This window comes from Salvia splendens, chromosome 12 (genome assembly GCF_004379255.2).
Source record: "Salvia splendens isolate huo1 chromosome 12, SspV2, whole genome shotgun sequence".
Lineage (NCBI taxonomy): Eukaryota > Viridiplantae > Streptophyta > Magnoliopsida > Lamiales > Lamiaceae > Salvia > Salvia splendens.
This window is the reverse complement of record NC_056043.1, coordinates 13,162,044-13,175,614: the sequence shown is the minus strand read 5'-3', so window position 1 is coordinate 13,175,614 and position 13,571 is coordinate 13,162,044. Positions and strand designations below refer to the sequence as shown.

At 35.8% G+C, this 13,571-nt stretch overlaps 2 protein-coding genes and 1 long non-coding RNA gene across 3 annotated transcripts; 1 reads left to right on the top strand and 2 right to left on the bottom strand.

Moving 5' to 3' along the window:
• The first annotated feature begins 1,852 nt into the window (after positions 1-1,852).
• Positions 1,853-2,647, top strand: LOC121758514. Its single transcript, XM_042153904.1, has 2 exons — positions 1,853-2,238; positions 2,317-2,647. Exons 1-2 carry the CDS (start codon positions 2,053-2,055, stop codon positions 2,500-2,502), a joined length of 372 nt encoding a protein of 123 aa, XP_042009838.1. The 5' UTR covers positions 1,853-2,052; the 3' UTR covers positions 2,503-2,647.
• A 532-nt stretch (positions 2,648-3,179) lies between these two features.
• Positions 3,180-5,848, bottom strand: LOC121757032. The gene is made up of 2 exons (XM_042152498.1): positions 5,525-5,848; positions 3,180-4,824 (listed from the first exon to the last, which is right to left on the bottom strand). The coding sequence occupies exons 1-2, from the start codon at positions 5,621-5,623 to the stop codon at positions 3,721-3,723; spliced, it is 1,203 nt and encodes a 400-aa protein (XP_042008432.1). The 5' UTR covers positions 5,624-5,848; the 3' UTR covers positions 3,180-3,720.
• Positions 5,849-11,564: 5,716 nt separating this feature from the next.
• Positions 11,565-12,293, bottom strand: LOC121757000. Its single transcript, XR_006041149.1, has 2 exons — positions 12,154-12,293; positions 11,565-12,078 (listed from the first exon to the last, which is right to left on the bottom strand). It is a non-coding gene; the product is annotated as an uncharacterized LOC121757000 (long non-coding RNA).
• Positions 12,294-13,571: the final 1,278 nt, after the last annotated feature.

Sequence of the window (13,571 nt, the reverse complement as noted above, 5' to 3'; positions counted from 1 at the left end):
CCCAAAGCGGACAATATCATACTAATGTGAGTTCGGGTGTGCACCACCGGGGACCCAATAGTGGTATCAGAGCCCTGGTTCAGGGGCTGGGCCTGTGTGGCTCGGGGTTCGGTGGGTTGCGATTGCAAGTTCTCCGATGTGGTGTGTGAGCTCGACCAACACCTGGGGTAACCTGGTGACCTGTAACATGGGGGCACAGACATGTGGTCTTGGTCTGGTGGTCTTGGTTTGAGGGGAGGATTGTAGTGAAGCAAACCATATCCCACATCGGAGAATGGACAAGAGTTGCAAGCATATAAATGGGCTTCCCCCACTCCATTAGTATGACTCCTTTTGGGGAGTACCCCAAGAGCAAAATCGTGAGGGCTTTGCTCAAAGCGGACAATATCATACTAATGTGGAGTTCGGGTGTGCACCACCGGGACCCAACAGATTTACTACTATTTGGGTGGTGGTTGATCGGCTCACCAAATATGCACATTTTGCTGCCTCCCCACTTTAATGCCATGCGGGTCGCAAATCTCTTATTGAAACGGTGGTGAAACATCATCATGGCTTTCCAAAAACATTGGTGTTTGATACAGATTCGGTGTTCTTAAACGATGTTTGGGAGGATGCTTCGTTTAAGTGGAACCAAGCTTCATTTCACTACAGCTTACCATCCGCAGTCTGATGGCCAAAAGGGAGTGCGAAACCACGGGTTAGAGCAATACCTCCATGCTTTCACCGCCGATCGCCCAAACAAAAGGGTAAATTTTTTGCCTTGGGTTGAGTTGGCACTTAATTGTTTCCACCATGAGGGTCTGGGTACTTTGCCGTTCATAGCACTGTACGGTCGAGACCCCGCCGCTGGTCGCGGTGTAGCCGTTGGCGACAACCCGACCGGATGTGGCGTCTCTAATCAGTCAACGCGTGGAGATGATAGTGGTCTTGCGCAAGAATTTGGAGAAGGCCCAACAGCATATGCGCGTGTCAGCTAACAAACATCGTCAGGATGTTGAGTTTGCGGTAGGAGATATGGTGTTATTGAAGTTGTAAGGCAGTACTCAGTTGCAAAGCCGCTATCTACTAAACTTGCCCGGTGATATTTTGGCCCGTTTAAGGTGATAGAACGTATTGGGATGGTGGCATACTGTGTGCTGTTACCGGAGGGCAGTAAGGTGCATGACGTCTTCCATGTGAGTTTATAAACGGCCATTTGTTGAAGCGGACCGGTTTCAGTCAACGGCTTTACCACCAATATTTGCTTGGGGCCGCCCGGTCTCGAGACCGGTGAGGTTGTTGGACACGTGAACTATCTGGCGTGATGCGAATGGGATCGACGAAGGCTGCTGCAATGGGAAGATGATGGGGGTGAAAATCCATCATGGGAGCCAATGGCGTTGATCCGAAGTCGATTTCGTTTGCTCCTTGAGGGCAAGGAGCTTGCTAACAGGGGAGTTGATACGAGAACAGCCCCAACCGTCGCACCGGAACAGGCACATGAGGTGGAGGAGGCATCAGAGAGCAGTGAGGGGTCTGGACTACGACACGGTCGACAGAGGGAGACAGGCGCCGACCGCGATCAAGGAGTCTAGGCCTAGACGCCGGACTCGTCCGCCCAACAGATTTGGAGAGTTTGTCTCTCTATAGTTGTTTTAATAAGTAGTTAGTTATTTTATTTCCGTAATTAGTTTTCTTTGAATAATTTATTTTTGCAAGGAACGATCGAGTTGAGCCAATTATGAGCTCCTCCTTAGGTTTTCTTTGTTGGTTCTTTCCGGAGCTGTAAGTCGAACCAACCCTAGGGTCCTTAGTTTATAAATAGGCATTTGATATCCTTTTCAAAGCAATGAATATCAATTATCGCCTATCTTGTTATTTTCTCGCTTTCTTGTATTAAAACCCTAAATCTCCAAGCGGTCGACGGGATTTCACCTCCCGGGACTTGTTATTATCCGTTTCCGGCATCACGATAGGGGAAAACCCTTATCATCCTCGCACCTCATCTCGGAAGATTGCACGAGGTTGCCGTTGGCGTAGGCTCTGATTGTATCTGAAATTTGGCAGACAATGCTAAGTAGGAGGCTTCATCATGTGCATGATATTCCGCCTCTCCTTCTCGTCCCTCCACTGGTACGATTCTGCGCTGCAGACGTAGTCATGGCTTTGATTGTATCTGACATTTGGCAGACAAAGCTCAGTAGGAGGTTTCATCATTTGCATGGTTTGCTGCCTCTCCTTCTCCTTCCTCAGCTGGTATGGTTCTGGACTCTGCAGGTACGATTCTTCACTGCAGATGTAGTCATGGTCTTGATTGTATCTGTCATTTGGCAGACAATGCTCAGTAGGAGGCTTCATAAAGAGCATGATTTGCCGCCTCTCCTTCTCGTCCCTCCGCTCGTATGGTTCTGCGCTGCAGACATAGTAACGGCTAGGATTGTATCTGACAATTGGCAGACAATGCTCAGTAGGAGGCTTCATCGTGTGAATCCGCTCGACGTTTCTGCACTGCAGACGTAGCCATGGCTTTGATTGTAGCTGATTTTTGGCAGACAATGCTCAGTAGCAGGCTTCATCATGTGAATGGCCTGAAATCTCTCTTGATTGTTTGATGTTATAGCTGTCTCTGCAGCTTCTACTTGTAGGGTTTTGTTTGCATTGGTTTTTTTTTTTTGGATGGGGATGCATCTGATTAGATTCCCATTATGAATAACCTTTTCATACTTTGTAATTTATGTGAGGAATTTTTATAGAGCTTTCATTCCACTTGGGAAGAATTTTGCATGGAGATCATACAAATGGATTGGGGGCTTCAATAAAAAACCAACAGTTAAACCAACACATATTTTAGATAATCACAAAAACTGTTACAAAGATGTAACCTATAATAAGGTTTTAGTGTAAATTATAGCAACTGCAGAATAAAGCATATGTAATGAGCTGCACATCAGTGGCAGTTAATGATAGGAGTAGTATTTTTCAGAAAAACATATTCGGACATGCCAACCTTTAACGATGACAAACACCATCATAAATTATTGAGGGGTATCAGATTCTCTGTTTCATTTGACCTTTTTTTTTTCCCCTCACAATTCTTATTTTATCAATAAACAAGAAACAATGATCAAAACAAGAAGAATCCTCTGTTTCTGTCAAACTTGGATATACCAAATTGAGCAAAAAAAAAGAAGAAAATCTCAAAAAATTGAGAGCTGAATCATCATATCTCCATTAGAAATTCTAAACAGTTTGAGAGATCAAAAAATGAACAAGTTCACAATCTGCAGGTGAATCTATTAGCTCACACCAAAAACTTTCCTAAGACAGATAAGCAGCCAGCAACAATCATGAACCAAACCCCCCGCCTTCAAGGGGGTGTAACGCACAGTCATAGCGGGTTCATGTAATTATGTAACACCCTAGTTACAACAAGTAGTTCCTAGCCGAACCCGTTTTCTCTTTTTTTTCCCCTCACTCATTCCACTGCTGCTATCCCTTTGCAAGAAATCGAGCCAAAGAAATATTATATACAAAGCTCAACCTAAAAAGTCCGAGACGTCCATTTTTTTGCGTTTTCTCAAAAGCTCGAGGGCAAGAATGATATAAGCATGTAGCATGGTTATAAAAACTTCATACTGGAGCCATGGATTTGGTTAAAGGACACCGATTACCCGGGAGTCGAGCAGAAGCTTGCTTCCCCACCTGTACAAGAAGATACACGGCCTCATTCGCGTAGTTTCAGCCACTCTCTCTTTCTCTTATGCAATTCCCGGGTAGAAGGAATTTGTATTGATCAGCTGCCTCCAAGAGATATGCAGGGAGATGAACAGCCGAGTAGGAATGAGGGATTGGCCCCATCTTCCTGATTATCTCCTTGAACGTGTACTCCTCAGGTAGCATGTCAAACAAATCAGCCCCTTTGCAGATCACTTTCTGGATTCTCTTAGGGCTCAGGAAATGAGAGAATCTCACTCGATCCACGTGGCTGTAGGCTTTCATCTTGAATATGAACTCACTGATCCGTCTAAAGCAGAAGCTACAATGCCACCCGGAATCAGCCAATATCTCATCAGACTGTCGATAGTGAGCATATCTAGTCTTTCCAGACTGGTATACGTGGATGGACGCCCTCCAGCTGTTGTTATCAAGAAAGAACTCGAATGAGTACAGATAGTTCTTGAGGCGAAGATGGAGAATCGGGGGTATGTCATCACACCACCTCAAGAGATTAATCGTGTGCCTACTTGGGATCTCATCTACATCCGACATTATCAACAAGTCATCATCTTGTATCCCAGCTTGCTTGAGAAGATAATCCAATGCATATCTCTGATACGCCTCTTCAACGAAAGGGTTCTCGCCTCTCTTGAATCTCCCCGGGACTTGTCCGTAAGTTAAACGAGGCTCAACAAATTTGAACTGGTCACGGACAGTCGAGAAGAGGTAAGGCTTTGGCAGCCCGGTGAAGGTGGAGTTCGACTCAAGGAGGACAAACTCTGTCACATACGGATACAACTCTTTCCAACGCATCTTGAGGATGTCGACCTCATTGTTGAACAATACTGCATCATAGACACGTCTAGGATACTCACGCATTCCCCAACCGTGAAGCTTACAAAGATTCTCCATAGACACATTCTCGTGATAGTAGTGAGGTGTCTCGTGAAAAGGCTTAGGCGGGGACTCCCATAATGGTCTCAGAAAGTAAGTGATTTTCTGGCCGTGGACATATATGACTAAGACACACGTCGGGATCAACAAAAAGAGAAATAGCAATGCTTTGAAATCGAGGCCACGAAGAATACATCTCAATCTAGCCATGCTCAAAGGCCTTCCTGAATCCTACAGTTTTTACAACAACCAAACAATTTAGGAAAACTGCAACAATCATATATAAGTGTTCAACACCAATTCTAACGTATACACAACTTCCACATCTTGATTTTTTCCTTTTTTTCAGTTATTTATATATGGACTTCACAAATTGCAAATAAAGAAAGAATATGACTTCCCCATTAGCATTTTCAAGGAGCTCAAATAGCTAGTTAATGACTTTCAATATATTAATGAAAACCATCCAACAAATCACAGAATAATTCCTGCAAGCATAAGAGCAATACAACTGAATATTCAAGAACAAGATAATAAATTCAGAAAAGGACATTCTATTTGGATCCCACTCTAATAAAAAACCAGAAATAAATCAAACTAAAAATCACAGGATCTTAAAATTTCGTTTAGCTGATATATTCTCAGAAAGAATTACATAAATGAGAAAATGTGATCTAATCCTCAACAAAAGACACAAAACAAGGTCCAAAATTACTCTAATCAACAGAAAATTTCAGATATCCTTCATCCTAACAGCCAAAACCCAAAATTATGTTTCACTGATTATTCTGGTTTATAAAAAATGGCTACACAATCGAAAAGCAAACCGAAACAGGACACAACAAAAAGGGGAAGGAAGAAAAACCCCACCCTAGTTGTGCCATACATTAACATAAAAAAAAACCCAAAACAATAAAGATGAAAATTTTACCTCATCGCCACATATATCATCAGATTTCTTGGAACAATTCCGAGATCCTCCTTCCGCCACCATATTCACCTTCTCCCAAATTCTTGAAACACCGCTCATCTCTCTATCTAAAATCACCCAAAATTTACTCTCTTTATCTCAAGATCAACAAATGTCGACCCAAATTAAATCAAACAAGAACAAAATGAGATCACTTGGAAACTTGAGCTAACGTAATTTCCAGACCCCTCGAATAAAATATATACTATCAGAAGTAAGAAGCAATAGAAAGCCCCTTTTAGCACTAGCGAATGTGTGGCAGTTATCAAGATTACAATGAAAGCCGTTTTCTCTGTCTTTTTACAGACAGATTTAGGAAGCATTTAATGCAATGGAATGGAGGGGTCTACTTGACTAAATTACCCTTGTAGAAAAGGATATTGGATTAAGGTAGGCATAGGTAATTTGGTCTTTTCGTGGAACTTTTGGAAAAATTAGCCCTGGTCTCTATGGCGTGTCCATTGACTTGCTCAAGACCGCGTCTACCTTACTTTAGTAAGTCAATGGAAATGGAGAGCTCAAATCTATGTAGAGGTAATACGACAAGTCAAATTTATTCACTGAGTTAAGATTTAGATTTAGTCATTTAGACACGGAGTATACAATTATGCCCGTTAAAAATAAAATTTTTATAAATGATACGAGTTTGAATTCAAAATTAATAGGTATGAGAAAAGAAAATGTTAATCCCCTTGTCTTTGCTCGTGATTCATATTTTTTTTTGAGATATTTCAAGGTAAATAAGTCATTTTCTTTTTTGGCATTCTCTCTTACTTTTTCTTTCTACTTTATTTTCTTTCTTACTTTATTCACTCTCCAATTTACTAACAAAATCTCATTTTCTTAAATCCCGAGTCGAAAAGAAATGTGTCTCTTAACAAGGGACGGAAGGAGTTGTATATAATGAGACTCACATTATTAGTTGTGTAATTAGAGATGTCAATCATATCAACTTAGAAGGTTTCGTTTCGAGTCAATCCTACTCAGATTGTGGGTAATTCAGTTGCAAACTAACCAACCACGTTATGATTTTTATTGGATCAGAAATTTTCAATCTTAACACTAAACGCTCGAATTTTGGATTAGCCCAATAGGCTAATCAAACAGCTAACGATAAAATTAATATTTGATCAATCTAATACATAATCATAAAATTAGTCATATATATAGAAATAAAATATTTAATTGTTATATTTTTGAGATATATGCTTAAACATAAACATGATTCAATATTACTTTAAGATTAGTAAATAAAATAAAATAAAATAAAAATATAAATCAACAAAATTTAAAACATGTTTTAAAAATTAAAATATTTCTTAAAGTTAATTTAAATTTATAATTCATTTATCTATGATATTTTATGTTAACAAAGTCATATATATCTATGTTATATATAAAATGGAAAGTTAATTTTTTACGGTTATTTATTACAAATTATCAATGAAGTATTGAATTAGTTGTCAAACAAGACGAAAGACTCGACAATAGTTACACAAAGGTCCAATCTATCGGGTCAGCCCTTCGGTTTACAGGCTAATCTAGTTGTAGTTTTATTAGCTTAGAAATTTTCAACTCTAACCATCTAAATTTGGTTAGCCATATAGACCAATCCACGGATGTCAGGTGGTGCTGACATATCTAAGTGTAATACTTTATCCGTCCCAAGGTAGTTAGAGCATTTCTTTTGGACTCGAGATTTAAGAAATTAATTTGTTAAAGGTTAAAGTGGAGAGAGGAAAGTAAGAGAAAGTTATAAAGTTTAAAAAAAAATGATTCAACTAGCTTGGGATAAAAAAAAAGAATACGACTTAACTATCTTAGGACGGAGGGAGGGAGAGGGAGGGAGTATATGAAAAAGCGTCTCTATTTGTAGAAAATACTCCCTCCGTCCCGCACTACTCGCACGTATTTCCTTTTTGGGCGTCCCAACTTACTTGCACTCTTTCCATTTTTAGTAAAAATTTTCACCTACAGCCGTCATTTTTGACTTTCCTATACACTCATTCCTTAATCTCCGTGCCGAAAAGGAAATGAGCGAGTAGCTCGGGACGGAGGGAGTATTAAACACTATTTTTTGGAATTGAGAAAATATTAAATTACAATATGTCATTCAATTGTTGTCAAAGTATATGAATATCCAGAGATTTTGTACATTTGTGGAATATGAGTTTGCGTGTACATACTTTTCATTATTTTGTTAGAATCAAATAATTATAAGGTCACAAACAGATTAGATACGGTTTTCTTAGGATTTCACTACTTCACCAGGTTTCTTAGGATTTCACTACTTCACCAGGTTTCTTAGGATTTCACTACTTCACCAGGTTTCTTAGGATTTCACTACTTCACCATGTCAACCGGAAAACTGAATTGGATATTTCTGGAATGATCTTTAATCTGAATTCAAAACATTCAAATTAATGCGGTTTTCATGATTTATACTCCCTCCATTCTCTATTCATTCACATCAATTTCTTTTTTCGTTTGTCCTCAATTAATTGACATTCTTATTTATACTACTTTTGGTATTGGATACACATTTCATTAACTCACTCCACTCACATTTTATTATAAAATTAATACATAAAAGTAGGATACACATTTCACTAACTTATTCAATCTATTTTCCACAATAGTACGGAGTATTCTTAAAACTTATGTCAAGTCAAATTGTGCCAATCAATAGAGGACGAAGGGAGTATATTGTAGTAATCCAATCTTGCTTTAATTAAAAAATACAAAAGTTTATCATGTATAGTTCTGAGTCGGAGTGATTAATATGAGATCTAATTAATCTCATAGCACATTTAAAATTTTCTTGATATTTGTATATTGAGGTAAGGTATGATCTACTGAAATAATTAATTTCAATTCGTGGCAAAGTGAGACGGTAACGGTATCACATTGCATAATACTCCATCCGTCCCATGTTATTTGCACTTTTCGTTTTAGGTCGTAAATTTGGAATTGATTTTTTAGTATAGTTAAATTAGTATTTTAAGTTTAATGAGAAATCATTTAATAAAGGAACACTTAATTAACTATAATATATTAATTAAATATCATAATTCTTAGAAATATAAATAGTGTAACTAGTTAAGATAAGCGGAAACTCAAAAGGTGCAAGTAACACGGGACAAATGAAGTATAATTTATGTTGTAATAATGGATATTGCTGATCAATAGTTCGTGGTATTCCATGGAGGTTTTGGATGACCATAATAAATTTTGGACAATATTGCAAAGCTGTATGATTTGGACAAATTAATTTGTTGCATATGCATGGCGTTATTAGAAATCAATGGCAACAACAATATTTCTCAACTATAAAAATTACGATACTATAAGTTCCAATGCATTGGATTATCTCTAAATAACTGTAACATAGAGTAAACTACATAGACGGTACCTAAACTTTAACGTTTGCCAGTGACGAATCCAGGATTTTTGATTCGGGGGTACGAAAATAGTTCTCGAAGTTTAAAAATCCAAACAATCCTTTTTGTTCTCTTAAATACAAATGTCTTATAGACATAAATTATATAATTTGGAAATAAATTAATTTTTTTGACATGAAATATTTGAGTAAATTTTTAAATATTTTTTAATGGACAGTTTTTAGAGCAAAACCTTGTGGATATAAATACTTCAAGCAAAATGTCAATTATTTTTTAAAAGTTATATATTTTTTTATGAGTTGTAAATGTTTTATAAAGATTTGCACATAATTACTGCAAAACAGATAATATAGGTTTAAAGTAAATTTTTTGATTATTTAAGAATTTGATCAAGAAGTATATGAATTTAATTTTTGAATTGTTTTAACAAATAAAAAAGATATTACATTTATTCTTTCAATTGTTTGAATAAAAGTAAACAACAAAAGTAAATTCATTATTCTAATAAGAAATATAGAAAAGAAGTAAAAGGCTACAGAACTTTTAATTCAATAAAATAAAACATGAAATAAGTAAACAAATTGGATTAACAAAACTAAAACAAAAAATAATTGAAATGAGTAATACTATATGATATAGACTTTTATATGTTAGAATAAAACTAAATAAGAAAGGAAGAGATTTTAGAATATGCGCCAGGTTTCGAACTCAGTACCTTGGCTGTGAAAACTGATAGCAGAACCACTAAATCACAAAGACCATTTGCAAATTCTATCACAATACATAGTATTAGTATTTTATTTTGGGGTAAGGTGGATACGCCACTGACGTTTGCATACGAGATCTCTGAAAAAAAATATAATGGTAAATTTCTGAACTTTTTGTTTTGCTCGTTTTTGGTACTTTTGCATATTTTTAGACGGGAATTCCCCTAAAGCAGGCAGTTTTGCACTTCTTTAAGATATTTTTAGTTTTACTTTTTATTTAGCACGTTACTTGTTTAACATCATTTTATTTTAAATTATTTTTTAGCTTTTCTATATATTACTCCCTCCATCCCATTTTCGGGGTTCCGGTTTACCATTTTTGGGTTGCCCCATTTTAAGAGTCCCGGTTGGAATATTCCATAAATAGTAATAGGCCCCACATTTCACTGATCTTTATTCACTCACATTTTATTATAAAACTAATATATAAACGTAGGACCCACACTCCACTATATTCTTTCACCAACTTTCCTTTACATTTCTTAAAACCCGTACCGAACTCAAATTGGACTCCTAAAGTGGGACGGAGGGAGTATAACTTTAACTAGTTTTTTTTGTTTAATGTCATTTTGTTATTAATTTTGTATTTTTGATTTTACTAGCAATTTATTTTTGATATTTTTATTTTAGTTTTAGGTGAAGATATTATCATTTTCTAATTTTAAACTATAACAACAATAACTTCATCTGGTCTATCTTAGGAGCACGAAGTGGTGCTTACAAATGAGTTTGCTTGAGAATGGGGGGTGGATGGCAAAGATGGAGACGGATGGGCAAGTGAGAATTTAAATTTCAAAATGATGAGATTGATACAAAAATTAACCAAATTTTATAATGTAATGACAATTATGCCTTTGTTTTTAGAGAACCGATAAATGTATTTAATTAAAAGGGAACATATTATTATTTTTTATCCTTTCATTATATTACTTGAAAGGATCATAATTTATAAAAATGTTACTATGTCATTGTTGTCAAGGTGCATGGGATGGAATCATGGAAAAATAAGTATGACGATCGATCCATTTAATTAGATGCGACTCAAAACTCACAAGTCGTAATATATTATTAAATAATAAACCGTTCGAACTGAGAATTCAAAACAATTTAGAACGAAGCTAGTTAAGAACGAAATTAATTAAGACATTCACGTTGAAAACCTAGATTAATAATTGTCGTGCAGAGTTAAAATGGAGTATTACTTAATTTATTTATTTTGACAACTTAGGGGTAGAGACATAATCCTTAGCATCTACCACATGCGTTTATTAGAAATATCTTCTTGATTATTAAATATATTAAAAATATATCATTTCAAATAATATATAGATCGAGTTTCTTTTGCTGTGCATTCAATTTGGCAAGTCTTATAAGATAATGTTATGTTCCAATATAATGTAGTAGTAGTAGTACTATTGTTTTCATATAGCGTGTTAATATTATGAATGATTTAAATTTTCCTAGTATTTATAAATGCGCAATCAACTAGAATTGTTTGGTGATAGATAGATTAATATTCTCCATAACAATGTAATGTTTTTAAAATATGGAGTACTTAAGTTGTAACTTGTAAATATTTATGGTTTCAGTTCATATTGATGATGAATATTAAGGCCAAAAATGAATATGCATGATTTATCACATATTCAATCTTTAAATGGAAATGATAACTAAACCGAACATAGACGACGGTGAGCGAACAATTATATTATGAATGATTTTTTTTTTATTTTCAAGCAAACATGTTTAAGTTCATAATTTTCTAAAGAGGGAAAATTACAAAAATAATAACTCTAGTACATTATGGCAATATATTTATGAATAGAAGTTAGCTAAACAACATGTTAATTTACCAAATATATTTGTAGGGATCAGAGCATTTGAGATTCACTAATTATTGAGACATCTTTGATTACACCGCAAGTCGGAGATGGTCAATCTCCCAAGACACAGACTAAATACAATCAAAGAAGAAGAACAATATACAAGATATCTATACAAGCTAAACCCTAGCACTAGTCACAGCCTCCTCCGGGTCTGACTCTCAACCAAGCATCCCTTGTAGTCTTCCTGCACACTAAGTAAAACGTCAGTAACACTGTGAAATCAGATCCAAGTGGATCTGAACAAGTAACCTCAGGAAATAGAGTTAGAAGATATAGGATGTAGCTCAGGTTGCACACGCAACTTCACAGGGCCAGTGACCTCCTCTATCTTCAACAACAAATCACAAGGGAGCACAGCGAGACCAATCGAACCCCAAACCTTAGGGAACCTCTAATTGCTGCTTTGCCTCGGCTATCTTTGTAACGAACCAACAAATCACCTCGCAAACACCACCAAAGTCCTTAAGAACAAAAAGATTAACAAATCTAAGAAATCAGCAGAAGATCTTTCACCAAAAGGACTGGATCGAACAAACCATTCGAAACCCAAGCGAAATCTCCAAATCAACACGGAGGTTGAGAGATACTCACTCAGTTCTCACTAAAACAGAGGTGAGAGTGACCAGAGAATAAGATCAAAGTGATTTCAGGAGAGAGAGAGAGAGAGAGTGTACCGTTTTGAACGAGTGAATGAGAAAGGGAGGCGGATCACTTAATTCAGCAAACAAGCACAACCTTACATCCAACGGTCAGCAATCACAATCCTCGTAGAGTGCCACACGGCAGCAATTGGTCAATCCCTTGTAAGTAATGGGGTCACAGACTTTCGGCCATCACAAATGATACGGGCCTCTCAACTAATTCAGCCCAATGAATTAATTCTCAAGACCAATACCAATAAAGGTCCATTTATATCACATTATCTCATTACAGTCTATAATAAAAGAACGAATTGATTTGAGACCAAAAAATGTAGTCCCCCGTTCTCTCATAGTTGAGTCATTTTTTTAATTTTGTGAAGTTCCCTCTTAGTTGAATCATTTCTTTATATAGTGGTAATAAATAACACTTGTTCTCACTCTTACTTTAGTCTCTTTTACTCTATTCTCTTTACTTTATTCACTTTCTAATCTATTCTCTCTACTTTTTTTGTCTTACTTTTTTTTAATCTATCTACTTAATACACTAAATTTTCATTTATTAAACTCTGTGCCGAAAAGTTCAGCCTCAAAGAAACGGAGGGAGTATATATTTTGGTAAGATCCGCTTAAGATAATTAGGGTTCATTCATATAATTGAATATCTAGGATTATAATATACCTATAACACCATTATATCTTGTTTGGTGTAAATTACAACTCTATAAAAAAATGCCTTATAATATTATTTCTAAAATGTGTATTTTTTTCATACCACTTCATAAGTAGCACACTTAATACCAATTTTAAAATTTTGCTGCCTTCTTTTTTTATGGTCAGCATTGCGCTTTGATGTGTTAATTTGCACTTTAACTTATCACACTTCGGTAGTTTGAGATTTTTAAGCTATAAAAAATAAAAAAACAAGTCCCTAAGTTATAATTTTTGTTGAGGAGATTGATTTTTTATCATTGGTGTCAGTAAGCGGTTAGGAAAGTTTTCAATTATACCATTTTTATCAGCAACCCTCCAACCCAACCCAACCATCCACTTTTTTAATATTTAATTCATTTCTATCTCCTCCACATCATTAATATTCATCTAACCCAACCACACATATTTTCATGGTTTATCAATGACCACCCAACCACATTATTATTTATTTACTTTTAAATTTTTTTATATTATTTGTAAATAATAGATTCTATTTGTTTTAAATTATTTTTTTATTATAAAATTATTAAAACACAAGAATAACAAATTAAAAAATATAGACAAACAAACCAAAAATAAAATTGCATTGTGTACTAACAAAA